Here is a 14,813-nt window from a genome sequence, read left to right as displayed (position 1 = left end):
AGCCAGGCGAGGGGCTAAAACCCACAAACCGTGAGATCATGACCTAAGCCGAAGTCAGATGCTTAACCCAGACGCTTAACCGACTGAGCAACCCAGGCATCCCTAAATTTTATTTAGAAAAGTGTTAACTTACAGTTTTTACCTCTGAAAGTAAAAAAAAAAAAAAAAATTCATGTTATTCTCCATTAAATATATTACCAGAGAAAATATTTCTAAAATTTATGTTAGCAAATCTCAAGTTTACTTAATACTTAGATGAATTCATAGAAGACCATACTCTAAAATGCCTATAGACGCAAGTCTTTTTAGTATTTTTTTCCACTGGATATTAAAATTCTAAAGCCATAATTTACCTTAATTGTTGGCAGCAGTTCAGCTTTCCATGATAAATCAATCCCTTGCCGGCTTTGAAATGAATATGAAAATATAATTAAAGAACAAATATATTAAAATACTATAATTTATAAATAAGCTTCAGAGGAAAAAGAAACCAGCTACAGACCTATCAGTGAAAGTTCTAATGAAGTTAAGTCCAGTAAATCTAATCCAATATACTCTTATCTATAAAGACTTTAGGGTACAAAAAAAAAATGTTTTTCCTAGCAACAAACTATTTCAATGTTTGCAAATATTATTGGTGTTAATTTCCCTTCTTTTTCATTTTAAAATCAATACTACAATTTAGTATAGCAGCAAAATGAGTTTAATAATGTATGAAGCTATTCTAAAAAGTGCGGTGTGATTTGTATTATTTATATTGAGAAAAATGAACAATCAAGGTTCAAAACACTTACCACATAGAAGTGCTGTTTATGCAGCCAAATATCCAACTATTTGTATCCTGTTGATTAATAACACAAAGCACATAAAATATTATAGAAAATAATTATATAAAATAGTCAGCTTTAACATTTTACTGTTATGTTACAGGGTTAGTAGGCACAATGGAAACATAAAATAGCAACTTGTTATTGAGAAACATTTCCAAGCAGTTGTCAAAAGTCATATAATATAGGTCAAGGGTAGGCAAAGACGTCTGATGTCAACATAGATAGGTAAGCAAATAACCTAGAACAGCAGTAAGAGAAAGAGTGACCTCTGAACAGCATATTGCCTAAGTAATTCTAATTTTTGAACCAACACTTCCAGAGTTCAGAAATGTCCATACTTTAATTAGTTACATAGTAAGTAACCTACATTTTAAGTAAAAACAGAAGAATGATCACCTAGAGGTGGACTTTTTTTTTTTTTTAATTTTTTTAATGTTTATTTATTTTTGAGAGAGACAGTGACAGAATGCAAGTGGGATAGGGACAGAGAGAGAGGGAGACAGAATCCGAAGCAGGCTCCAGGCTCTGAGCTGTCAGCACAGAGCCCAACACGGGGCTTGAACTCACGAGCTGTGAGATCATGATCTGAGCCGAAATCGGATGCTCAACCGACTGAGCCACCCAGGCGCCCCGAGGTGGACTTTTATAAAAATAGAAAAAAAAAAAAAAATCCAGAGCCAAGTAATTAAAAATAGCAATTATTCTAAGTATAGCTTGTTAGTTTATTGTTGGGTACTTATTTGATTATCATGCAAAACTTCTATGTAATTGAGAATGTGTTTGGGTTGAAGCAAAACTGCAAGGGCTCAAAACAAAAGCTAGTTATTACTTTATCCGGGTAGCAGGGGAATGCTGCAGAGATGGTAGTGATAGTTTAACAATATTACGTTATTTATCTTCAGTAGTTTAAAAGCAGTAGGACTAAAAGACCAAAGGAAGTAGTAAGAGCAATGTTCCAAGATGTGATGATCCAACTACTGAAATCCTACACCAAGGTGTAAGAGGATAAAAAACACTGCTCAGATAGCTACATAAAATTTGCTTTAGTAAACAGAGAGGACAATGAAAAAGAAATTAATCCCTTCATTCAACCAGTATTTACAAAGTCCATTCTAGAACCATGGAATCATGCTAAGCCTCCAAGGAAAATGATAAATGAGACAGACACCATCTCTGCCCTCATGGGGCTTAAATACAATTTCAAGACATTTTCCAAGAATACAGAAAAGAAAGCTGAAAGGAAACAAAAAACAATGTGGTATTTGTCTGCTCTCCACTGCAGGCAAAATACTTACCGAACTTCTGTATCAGGTGCCTGTGTTTCCCAGAATAACGTAATATTAAAAAGGCAAAAAAAAAAAAAAAAAAAAAATCTGCATAGCTTAGACAAGAAAAGTCCAGCAAGTTCTAAAGATCCAACCCACTTTTGTAATGGGTTTTTGCAGGGAGCCTATCCTAAGATAACCCTTAATATGAAAGTTGCTAATATTCCACACTATTTACACTTCAGTGTATAGTGAATTCTGACTTATTTATTAACAAATTGAAAAAGTATTATTCAAGCCCATCCTAAAACACCATGTTGATATAATCTATAAGGTGTCAAAAGAACAATTTCAGGTCATCTAGTAAGCATCCCTAACTCAACTAATTATAAAAATTATATTAAAAATCTTAGAAAAAGTCACTCAAAAAATGCCAACTAATTCCTAAGGTATACAGAAAATGCTACTTGATCATAAAATTTATAGATCTAAAAAGAAATACATCTACAGTAAAAAACAATGCTCTCAATGGCTGCTAAAACTGTTAGGTAAAAAATTGATTAGGAACTTTATAAAAGATATATCATGCTGATACCACCCTAGTCCACTGATAAGTCTTTAGGTCACTAAAGTGGGACAACCAGATATTATAGATCTTCTAATAAGTACACAGTTCTACTTATAAAACATTCTTGCCACAAAAAATGATAATTAATCAAAAATCAAAGTTCTCACCCAGAGCCTGCTTTGGATCCTCTGTCTCCCTCTCTCTACCATGCTCACGCTCTCTCTCTCAAAAATAAATACACATTGAAAAAAAAATGATACCATAAGAATACAGTCAGCTAGGGGTACCTGGGTGGCTTAGTCGGTTGAGTGTCAGACTCTTGATTTCAGCTCATGATCTCATGGTTCTGGAGACTGAGCCCTTGAGTTGGGGGGGTGGGTAGAGTCTCTCTCTTTCCCTCTCTCTCTGCCCCACCCCCACTTGGCTCTCTCAAAATAAATAAATAAACTTAAAAAAAAAAGAATACAATCAGCTAAACCCAGATTATGGGAATTCTGTAGAACATATAACCCACTTTCTTAAATAAATGGCGGGGGTGGAGGGAGTAAAGAGGGGCTGTTATAAAAGAGACTTAGGATCCATGAATCAAATGCAACATGTGTACTTTTTAGATTCTGATACAAATAAACCAATGTAGAATTAATTGAATGAGAGGAAAATTCAACATGGACTGGGTATCACATGATACTAAGGCATTAATAATTAATTTTATTGGATGAAATAATGGTATTATAGTAACATGCACAATTCTTATCTGTTAGAAAAACATATTGAAGTATTTAACGATGAAATGATAAAATGCCTAGAATTTGCTTTAAACATGGTTCAGTCAAAAAAAAAAACTGAGGAAAGTATAAACAAGAATGGCAGTGTTGTTATAGCTATGTGATGATTATGTGAGATTTCATTATCATATTCTACTTTTATATGATTGAAAGAAAACTTCTATAATACAAATTGAAAATATTTTAAAAATTCACTACATGACTTTATCCTAATTAATACCCATGGACCTTAATTACAGAAAAGAAATCCTCCAATAAGTCAAATGCATAATTTGAACTTTGGCAAGGATTTTTCTCAATATAATACTAAAACTGTAATTTGGAATTTAGTATTAAGTGAGTTTGGATATTTTAAGACAGCAGTCTAAGGGCTAGATTCTCCTAAGATAAACTGCCCATACAGATTTTAGGCTAAGAGATGCTAGTCTCTGTGGGAGACACAAAACTCTGGTCATCCCACTAAAATTAGTTTTCATTAGCATCTAGCCCACAATGCTTGCCTATAATCTTTTCTAAAGATTTTACAAAATATCAAATGGCAGTATTTACCAAGAAAGTGACACATGAGATTCTAGTTCTAAAGAATACAAACAATCCAACAAAAGGGAGAAGAGGAAATAAATTATGAAAAATGCATAGACAAAGTGAAGAATCCTGGGAAATGAAAAAAAAAACTTTTTTCAAAAAAAGAGGGAAAAGAACCCAAACTGGGAAACAAGTTCCCGAAAGTATGCTGATAAATTATTACTTAAATATTCCTAATATAACAAAGGCATGCTATAGCATTTAACATATTTTTTACAATGTCTAACATAGTAGGTACTCATTAAAAAGAAATAAGAAAAATAATCATTTTGTTAACTCTTTGTCTAGGTAACACTGTAACAAAGTTATTATTTTAGAAAATGTTTGGTATAAAAAAACCTGCAATTTTAGTGTGGTAGCCAATGGAAAACAGTATTTACTTCATACAGAACAGTTTTGCTTAAATATATCTGTGAATTTTAAAATTAAAGGAGATTGAACTGAATTCCTTCATCCTAAATACAGTGAAAGTAAGGCAGAAAAACAATGTGAAAGACCTAAACTAGAACCAAGAGTATAATTTCGTAGTAAATTATCAAAGGAACAATGATTAATATTTTTTAATCAAAACTCCGTTCCAGACAAATATTTTTCAACTTATTAGATTTGATTAATAGCTCATAGCTAGAGGATATCTATTAGATATTAGTCAAATCTTTAAAAACCTAACCTTTTAAATTTACATAAAATGTGCCAATCATCTTACCAGCATGGTGCTCTGACAATATACATGAGTGTAGATTTTTCTATGATTTGCAAGAGGAAATGTAAAATATATCTTATCAGATTCCTAAAAAACAAAAAAGGGAAAACATAATAAAACTATTAAGAGAGTAGATAAATTCATCGTTCAAATATCCAGATAAAGCAATGAGTAATTATTCTAGTTTTATCATTCTTGGTATTGTTAAGAACCAACATTCTAGGAGTGGGAAGATGTAAGACAGATATAAGACAGGGGTATCAAGTACCCTGTAGTCCCGAATTTGTCCTGGAAATATTGTTTGGGTTGAGGTTTTGGCCTTATGATCAAGATAAAATACATTTCTTAACTCTGTCTACTGAAAAGGCCTAGAAATGCTAACCCACTAGCCATAAACATCTCTAGTGCCCAAATTATGGTTTTTAGACACCAAATAATATTAAGAGCTCCTTAGAGAAAAAGCTGATTCAAAGTATGCACCAGGAAATGTGCAAAATGAGCTCAAATATCTTCTCATACTAGATAGGGAGTAAACTATCAAAGACAACTAAAGAAAAGCTTTATCAAAAAGATTCAGAAGCCTAACTTGAAATGCCTTCCACTAGTCAAAGACAGAACGACTTTAATAGTTTAGATGGAAGTGCAAACATGTTTGAAGTATGAGTTCATAATAATACTAGAAGAAAAAGTCCCCCAAACCATTTATGATTACTGATGGAGGAGGCTTGTGAGCCAACTAGCTATTCTGAAAACCAGAAATATAAGACCCAAAGATACAGGCAATTTTAATTTTTTCCTTTTGTGATTATGTTCCACTTCTGATAAATTTAGATGAGAAATTTCCCAATACAGTGCTCTACTTAATAAAGAAAAAGTAATCAAATTAGAGTGCCACCATTTTTGCATCCCCCTAAATGAATTAATGACTCTAGGCATTCTTCATCAATAGCTGCTAACATCACAAAAAAAAGAGTAGCCAAAACAAAAGCTGACTCTGATCAAGCAATTGAATCTGATCCACAAACTAAGTCACCAGAAGAGTAGACAAAGGAATATATAAATGGCATGCAATGGGGAATATAAGGGAATGCATATAAGGGAATGCAATCAGCAAAATCAAGACTGTGAAACTCCAGAGGACGAATGACTTGTTTTTTCAACAAATAAGCTGCAAGGAAAGAATGGGATAGAGGAAGTATGAGAGGTTAAAAGAGGAATAAGAGACATATCAACAAATGACAGTATGTGGACACTTGTACTCTCATTTAAACAAACTGAGAAACAAAAAATTTGACAATTATGATAAAAGTGGATAACTGAACACTAACTAGATATTATTAAGGAATTTTCATTAAATTGTTTTAATGTGGGAAAATGATATATAGTTATCTTTTTAAAAGAGTCTTTAGGGGCGCCTGGGTGGAGCAGTCGGTTAAGCGTCCGACTTCAGCCAGGTCACGATCTCGCGGTCCGGGAGTTTGAGCCCCGCGTCAGGCTCTGGGCTGATGGCTCAGAGCCTGGAGCCTGTTTCTGATTCTGTGGCTCCCTCTCTCTCTGCCCCTCCCCCGTTCATGCTCTGTCTCTCTCTGTCCCAAAAATAAATAAACGTTGAAAAAAAAATTTTAAAAAAAAAAGGGTCTTTAACTTTTAAAGATAAATAGTAAAATGTTTTTGAAAAAAAAGTAAAAAAAATCCATTGATGGTATACTTACATTATAAGCCACATAGGTCCATTTGGACACTTTTACTGGAACCCACACAGATGTCCCTAAGGTAAAGGAAATTAATTTTGAAACATTAAACAATTTCTTTTACTGAACGCTCATGAAATATACTTCTTTTTTTGAACTACTTCTCAATTACAGTAGGATTTGAAAAACAGGGTTTCCTGAACAATGGCTATTTTAAAATAAAAAATCCAGTAAGATGTTATCTATATGCTCATTAGCAACTAGCATTCACATCAAGGAAAACATCTTAAATCTATCTGGTGTCTTTAACTCTAAGAAAGTATCAATAAAAAGGAAATAAATTATTTCATTTTCCAAACTGAGTATGACAGGTAATATGTTAACAGCAAAAGATACGCTGTTACACTAAAAGAAGACTGAAAAATGACTGATACTGAAAACCTAAGTAAAGATTAATTATTTTATGGGACTGTCAGGAGAATAGAGACATTTAATTCTATCTTTAAGTTTTTTCTACTTGTCACGTTATTTTCAGGACAAAATTTTTATCAGCCACATCTTATAGTTTTTCCTACTCTTTCCCTTCCTTAACCAAGAACCTCATCAGAAACTATCACAGAAAAATTAATAAGATATAACAGAATTACAATACCTGAAATACCAAAGTTTCAAAGACTTTGCTAATAATAAATTTACCTAAAAATAATAATCAAAACTTAATTTAAAATAAAAACATGTTGGGGCGCCTGGGTGGCGCAGTCGGTTAAGCGTCCGACTTCAGCCAGGTCACGATCTCGCGGTCTGTGAGTTCGAGCCCCGCGTCAGGCTCTGGGCTGATGGCTCAGAGCCTGGAGCCTGTTTCCGATTCTGTGTCTCCTTCTCTCTCTGCCCCTCCCCCGTTCATGCTCTGTCTCTCTCTGTCCCAAAAATAAATAAACGTTAAAAAAAAAAAAAAAAATTTTAAAATAAAAACATGTTATTACCACCAACCTGTTAAATCAGAAATTATTGCTGGATTTTCCTCAAAGTGTTTTGCTGGATGTCTTATAAAGTGGTGATTCAAAACTGACAATTTCTTCTTGGGATTTTGAGTTATCTAGAAAGAAGGATACATTCTGCATCTTTTTGTATCCATTGTGATAGTTCAATAAAACTTTGCTTCAAATAATAACAATAAGAACCAAGAGTTATTTACTCTGGGTCAGGCACTGTTCTAAGTACTTAATATGTTAATAACTCATTTAAGCATCGCAAGAGCTCTAGGAGATAATAACCTTTACATTTGCATTTTTACAAAGAAACCAAAAGCAGACAGAAATTAAGGAACTTGCCCAAGGTCACATTCCTATTCAGAGTCTGGGTCAGGATTCAAACCCAGGCAGTCTGGCTCCAGAACCCATGACATTAATCATTACGCAACTGTACCTCTTAAGTAACAGTTAAGAATAAAATATACAAAGGTGTATAGAGTCAGATGAGAACTTAAGAGATCCACCCGACTAGTGATTCCAACACACTGATTCCAAACTCAGGCCAGTGCCAATCTCACAACAAATAATTCACTGGTCATTAGAGAAAATATGAGTTGCCAACTGTACTTCCTTAGAAACTACTTTCCTCTACTTTGTCCTACTTACTTTCATTGTGTCTAAATGTCCTTTCTTTCATGAAATGAAAATGAAAGCAGAAAATAGGATTTTTTTATTGCCTGTTTTAAAATACCATAGCACAATAAATATCTACAACTTTATACCAGTTTCTCCCTTAAAGAAAAAAAAAGTACTGGGTATAAAATCCATTTAGAATCTACCACTATTTAATTCTCTAATTTAAGCACTGAGGCTCTGACAGGTAAGCGATTTTCTCAGTAACATAGTGAGAGGATGAAAAAGAAACGACAGTGAGGACCCATGTCTAGTAAATCTTTTCAATCCCTTAGGAAGTCACCTTTTGCTTGAACATTTATTTCTAACTTGCTCTTGTGGAAGCTAGTACAACCCGATTTCAACAATTCTTATGGAGAATGGTCTGCCAAATCTGACTCCTTGTTACTTTGCTATATGAAGTTAGAGGCCAGCCCTTCAAGAAACTGAAGACCAATGAAACATTTCTTTACAGATTAAACAATTTCAAAAAAAAAAAAAAAAAAAAACACCAAACACATCAACTGTTTTTCACAGAATTATTTCAAACCCTCACCACCCTGGCTGCCTTCCCTGGATAAACTCAAGTTTGTTAATGTCCTCCTTATGATACAATATATAAAATAGAATATAGTTCTTCAGATATCATATAACTACAGTAGAGGACACTGAAATTTTATCTTCATTGATGCAAACTCAAGACTTTAATCAACTCAATCTAATATAAAACTAATTCTGACTTTTTTTTTTTAAGCAGCCACATCTGTTTGCAAACATTAAAAGTAATAGGTCTTTTTGACAAAAATTTTAGTTAAGACAGGACTCTCCCATCCTTACTTACTCTGGGGAATCCATCCATTCATAAGTTTTTAGCTATGTCTTTTATTTTTTTTAATTTTTTTAATGTTTATTTATTTTTGAGAGAGAGAAAGAGAGAGAGAGAGAGAGAGAGAGACAGGGCGTGAGTTGGGGAGGGGCAGAGACAGAGGGAGACACAGAATACAAAGCAGGCTCCAGGCTCTGAGCTGTCAGCACAGAGCCCAACATGGGGCTCGAATTCCCAGACTGTGAGATCATGGCTTGAGCTGAATTACGATGCTTAACCGACTGGCCCACCGAAGCGCACCTGAGCTAGGTCTTTTATGATAACCATCAGAAATTATTCTCTAATTCTGATTTCTTCGTACCACATGTTTGGGACTAAAGAAAGGTAGCAATCATATCCTAACTTTTTAATTGTCTAATATTTACTCCAGTCTATTATATATAGTGAGTTTGTGAAATAGAACTCAGTTTCAAATTTTGATTCTTAGCAATATTAGTTATCAAAAATTTCTCATTTGTCTCTTAAAAATGTGTCTGTAAAATACTTATCTATCCAGAATTATAACATATTACATACTAGTATTAATATGTTCTCATCTCAGGACTTAATGGAAAACAAGATTTATTAAACTTAGTTTTATGCAGTGTCAACTATACTTCAATTAAAAAATAGATCTATGCACAATTTTTAAGGATTAAACCTGTCTATTATTGTTCTTCATGGGCTGAAATGGTTTCTTCCCTAAGACTACCACATGTCATTCCAAATACAACCTGGTCTTGCAATTTCAAGGGATTCTATTATTATATCTAGTTGCACTCTCTCAAACAAACTCATAGTTTGACCATAGTTCAGACTCACAATTAAAACAAGGTTGAAAACTAAAAAATGTTTACGTTCCATGACCAATTCAGTGTTAATACTATAAAGCTGATTTACTTTAATAAATATACTAACTTGAATATGGTATTTTGTGGCTTAAAATGTAGTAAAACACAACAATCTGGGTCTCCCTTTTTGGGGGAGTCCCTCTTTTATTGCATTCTTCAGGAGAGAGGTAAGCATCTCATCTACTAGTAGTTCTGCAGCTTTCTGAAGGGTTAAGGAAAAAACACAAACGCTACCCCCCACTTCCCCCAACAGAGAAAGCAAAAGAGCAAAGTTCTAAACACAATAAGGAAAGCATTACCTAGAGATCTATTGATAAACAGCCACACATACTAGTCTCTCAAAGAATTGGAGCCTTCAAGAGAAAGAATCCAAAAATATCTGAGCTGAATACTTTGTCATAATGAAGAAAACTACCTAACACACAAGGAACTTCTTCTCCAAAAGGAGAAGCCACAACCATAGTTCTCAAAACATGTTTCTATAAAACAGTGAAAGACTCCAAGATGACCTGAGGTTAAAAAAAGAGCTGCTTAAGATGAAAAACAGCAGTATGTTCCCAATTCACAGAAAAATATGTAAGTTCATTCCCTGAATTTTGCTGGAATCCTTGGTGCCCACTACTATATATCTGCTGGCAGACAAGAAAGAGATGAAAGAGCAATACTATAAAGGGCACTAGGACTTCCAGGTGTCCTGCTAATTGAACAACTTGGTAAATCACTGGCCTAGAGAGTTGATAAGTGAAATCTCATTACAGAAAAGATTCAACTTCTAGAAGTACATAATTTAAGTTTTGGCCAGAGTGGGTTATTCAATGAATTCAATGATAGGAATAACTTTTCTTATCAGAAAGGTAAAGATGCTTTTTAAAAAAAATTTAAACAAAAAAAATTAAAACAAAAATGTCTAGTAAGATAGATCATGAAGTCTACAACATATTACTAAGAAAAAAAAAGATAACCTTGTAGTAAGTATTTTCCTTAAAGTTAAAAGGATATATATCAAATTTTAAATGAGTAAAGGTGAAGAATTAGGGGGAAGATTTAAAGTATCCTTTCACTTTTTCATTTTCACTGCATTCAATTAATTATTCATAGTGATCAAAGTATTATCAGATACAAATAAAGAGATTTCTATTTTGAAACTAATTAGTTATATAACATAAGGCATCTACTTTTATGAAAGTAAAAAAAAATGTATTAAATCCTTCCCTGCTGTAACAAAAGCTTTTACTTTACTGAAGTAATATTTAATTTTAAAAATACATACTTGTTTAGTATCAGCATCAATAAGATCAAAGAATGCTCGAATTGTAGTCAACTGCAATTGCTTACACCTAAAGAATAAAGTTACAAATGAAACATTCTTTAAAAGTATACTTTTGATACAAACATGCACAATTCTATTATTTAATGGAATATCTGGGTTTCCTTTACTGCTCTAAACTCTAAAAGTATTTAACAAATCATTATTATCAAGTATATATCTTAAAGTTGAAACATAAAAATAAAGCAAATTAAATCTTCCTGGATGTTTGACAGTGGAACTATCAGGGTCCTTCTGTTTTCCCTAAGTCTCCTTGTCTACCCCAGCTATAGACAATATCTGCCCCATCTTTCTATGCCTAAACTGTTGTGCTTCTTTCAGACACCATAGACTAAACAGCCAGAGGAAAGTGAAAAAAGAAACTTTAAGCTAAATCATATAGAGAGAAGATAACTAGGGTCTACATATTTCTTACTCGTAATCTATTTTTGTAAAGGATAAATCTAACTCCTACTTGGCTTTCCATGTACTATTCTAGAATAGTCAATGCTACATTAATCAAGTTCCTGAGTTTGGTGACTGGCCAAGAGCTCAGTGGTCTTATCGCAAATACCTTTAATTTTGCTAAACTATGACAAACTCGAAAATTTTGATATTTGAGTCTAGCTTGAGACTGATGCTATTGGTTCTTCAAGAAATGATTTTACAGGCTGCCAAAGGAACCTTGGTCATACTGAGACAAAAACCAAGGTTAGAGTTCTAGGTACTTTAGTCAATCTTTCTCCCATATCATTATTTGTGGATAAATCAATGCACTGATGAGAAAAAAGGAGCACCACAAATCACCAAAATAAGTTATATTAACTTACCACACAATGGAGAGGTGGTCTGTTGAGACCCAGGTCTTAGGCACTGCTGAACTCTAAAAGGACAGGAAAAAAAAATCCAACTTAAGAAAAGCACATTTGTTATTCTCCAAAAGGTTTGAAATTCCCAGAAGCTAATATTTAGAAACATGTAACATTAGTTTCACTACTTTATGATGCATAGACATATTTAAATGATGATTATAAAAGGTGATCCAAAAATATTAAGGTAGTCCCTGCATAAAATCACTGTCATTACTCCTTAGTCAAGCTTAAATTACCCTTAAAAAAATTATTTAAGTATCCACAGATTCCTTACTGAAGTTTAATGTCTAACTCTATTACTCTATTAAGAGGCTGTTTATGATTCTTTAATAAATCACAACTATTTTAGTAGTTTTAGTTCTGACTATTCTTTGATAAAGTCTAAGATGTTACTTTTTAATCAGGTGTGCTTAAGAAATACCCAGACCTGGGAAGATTTTTCAAAATTAACATGCCTGACCACAATTCCAAAACTATTAAATCAGACTCTTACAAGTAGGGCCCAAGGTTACCTATTTTGAAAAAAATCCCTAGATTAGGATATGTATTACTAGTTAGAGACAGAATAGGAAAAGGCTCCTAAAAAATATAACTATTTGAAGAAAACTTCCTGACAATGGCACAGTACCCCCTTCAAGAACTAGACTCCTTTTCATACCAGGTAATGACTTCCTTCCCTGTGAACAACATCTTACATACAATGGGGAAACATTAAGTAAATCTGATTATTATTTTTCACAGTGTCTCTCTTTGCATTCAAGAAAGGATTGTTTACTGTCAGCCTGGGTCCCTTAATGGGACTCCTTCAAAAACCATCCACCAACTTAAATACGTATTTAGGGCAGTTATAGGAGTAAAATGTAAACTTGTATAGTGTTTAAGTGCCAGTTCTGTGTGAGTGTGTATCACAGCATTTCAGCCTACTTTACTAATACAATCGAGGTCTCTAACTTAATTTTTCTAGTTCCAATGGATGTAAATGTCAATTAACTATTCTTGAGATAATCATTAAAAAATTGTTACTTCTTAATAATTGTTTTTTAAAGTAAACATACATGCAGATATATAAAAGACTATAAACTATTTAGGGGCTAAAATACTAAATAAAATTCTGACAATAACCAGCTTTGAGAAAATTCCATTAAGAGATAAAATATTTTCATCAGAGATACAGAATTACAAGCTCCTCAAACAACAAATTATCAAACGCATCAGAAAAGAGGGACACGGACACACACACACACACACACACACACACACACACACACACCCCTTAAAGAAACCAAAGTTCTTTAAAAGATAAGCTGGAGGAAAGGACACCAATAGAGCATCATGCCCCAACCAAGTCTAGGAAATAAGACATCCAATTATATATATATTTGTGTTTTACTAAAGAGTTGATATTTCATGCTTTGAGGACTTCAAGCAAATATCTGCCCAAAATATTCAACACCAAATAACAAGATTCATACTAATAATGAGGTCTGAGAGATTTTCCAATTTAGTTGCAAAGCTATTATATGGTTATATCACAACTCCTCCAGTAATAAGAAAATGGTGGGTAACTACAAAATGGCTTAATAATTTTTGTTTTATGTGTGGCAAGTATTCAGTAATACTTGTTCAATAAACGAACAGTAACCTAAGGTGGGGCAATAGATGAACTGAGCAAGGGAGTTATGTACGAAGAGAACAACCATGAAACAAAGCACGATCTCTTAAAAAGCAAAAAGAACTCTATGGATTTTTTTAGAAATTAAGTTATATGGGGCACCTAGGTGGCTCAGTCGATTAGGTGTCTGACTCTTGATTTTAGCTCAGATCATGAATTCAAGGTTCATGAGTCTGAGCCCTGCATTGGGCTCTACACTAACAGCACTGAGGCTACTTGGGATTCTCTCTCCCTCTCTCTGCCCCAGCCCTGAGTGCACTCTCTCACTCTCTCAAAATAAATAAACTTAAAAAAATTATTTAAAAAAAGAAATTAAGTTATATTTGGAAATGATGTGTAGTATACACATGTATACATACTACATACAATATCTACACACTGTGTACAGTTAAAAAGTTAAGATGATAACTGAAGATTTCAAGGTAAAATATATAAGAAATACTATAAATCCTAAAAGAAAACTTGAACTCACTTTACAGAGGCTATGTATCCCAGTTAAAGACCAAATACTTGATGTCCTAGCAGGGGAGAATAATTAGCAAATTAATCAATCAGGGTTCTGTTATACTATCAAAGCTACTTTTTTAATTTTAAAATTGGTAAACCTTAGAGCGCCTGAGTGGCTCAGTCAGTTATGCATCTGACTTCAGCTCAGGTCATGATCTCACAGTTCATGGGTTCAGGCCCCGCATAAGGCTCTGTGCTGACAGCTGAGAGCCTGGATTCTGTTTCAGATTCTGTGTTTCCCTCTCTCTCTGCCCCTCCCCTACTCACACTGTCTCTCTCTCTCAAAAATAAACGTTAAAAAAAATAATAAAAATAATAAAATTGGTAAACCTTTATTCAAGTTCAACACTCATAAGTATGTGATATGCTTGATATTCGACTTCCATTATAAATAGCATACCACTCAGATGTAACAAGGGGCCCTTGGACTTCAGTCCACAAATTCTTATGGTTAAAACTCATCAATGAGTAGATACTTATTTTGAACAAGAAACAATTATTCTTACGAGTCACCTTCATAAATAAGTAATTTTCACAAGCTTTCTAAGATCCTTTTCACTTTCTGTGGACATAAGCACTATGCCTCTGCCTTCCCAGCATATTCATTCTTTCATATTCTGTCTCTCACACACAAACGTGCACACACACACCCACACACACATAGCACTAC

General features: G+C 33.6%; 1 protein-coding gene across 1 annotated transcript in view; it reads right to left on the bottom strand.

Annotated features, from left to right (window-relative positions):
• PGAP1 (post-GPI attachment to proteins inositol deacylase 1) overlaps positions 1 to 14,813 on the bottom strand; it is a 76,923-nt gene that overhangs the window by 29,950 nt on the left and 32,160 nt on the right. Inside the window, exons 6-12 of the mRNA XM_047085176.1 lie at positions 11,923 to 11,975; positions 11,057 to 11,123; positions 7,418 to 7,523; positions 6,449 to 6,504; positions 4,740 to 4,823; positions 795 to 841; positions 354 to 405 (exon numbers count right to left, since the gene is read on the bottom strand). Coding sequence (XP_046941132.1) covers positions 354 to 405; positions 795 to 841; positions 4,740 to 4,823; positions 6,449 to 6,504; positions 7,418 to 7,523; positions 11,057 to 11,123; positions 11,923 to 11,975 — 465 coding nt within the window. The remainder of the gene's footprint in view (positions 1 to 353; positions 406 to 794; positions 842 to 4,739; positions 4,824 to 6,448; positions 6,505 to 7,417; positions 7,524 to 11,056; positions 11,124 to 11,922; positions 11,976 to 14,813) is intronic.

This window comes from Lynx rufus, unplaced genomic scaffold (genome assembly GCF_022079265.1).
Source record: "Lynx rufus isolate CCGP_SWC_20201006 ecotype Redwood Valley unplaced genomic scaffold, mLynRuf1.p SCAF_2, whole genome shotgun sequence".
Classification (NCBI taxonomy): domain Eukaryota; kingdom Metazoa; phylum Chordata; class Mammalia; order Carnivora; family Felidae; genus Lynx; species Lynx rufus.
The sequence above is the reverse complement of the archived record's forward strand: the minus strand, read 5'-3'. Positions and strand labels throughout refer to the sequence as shown.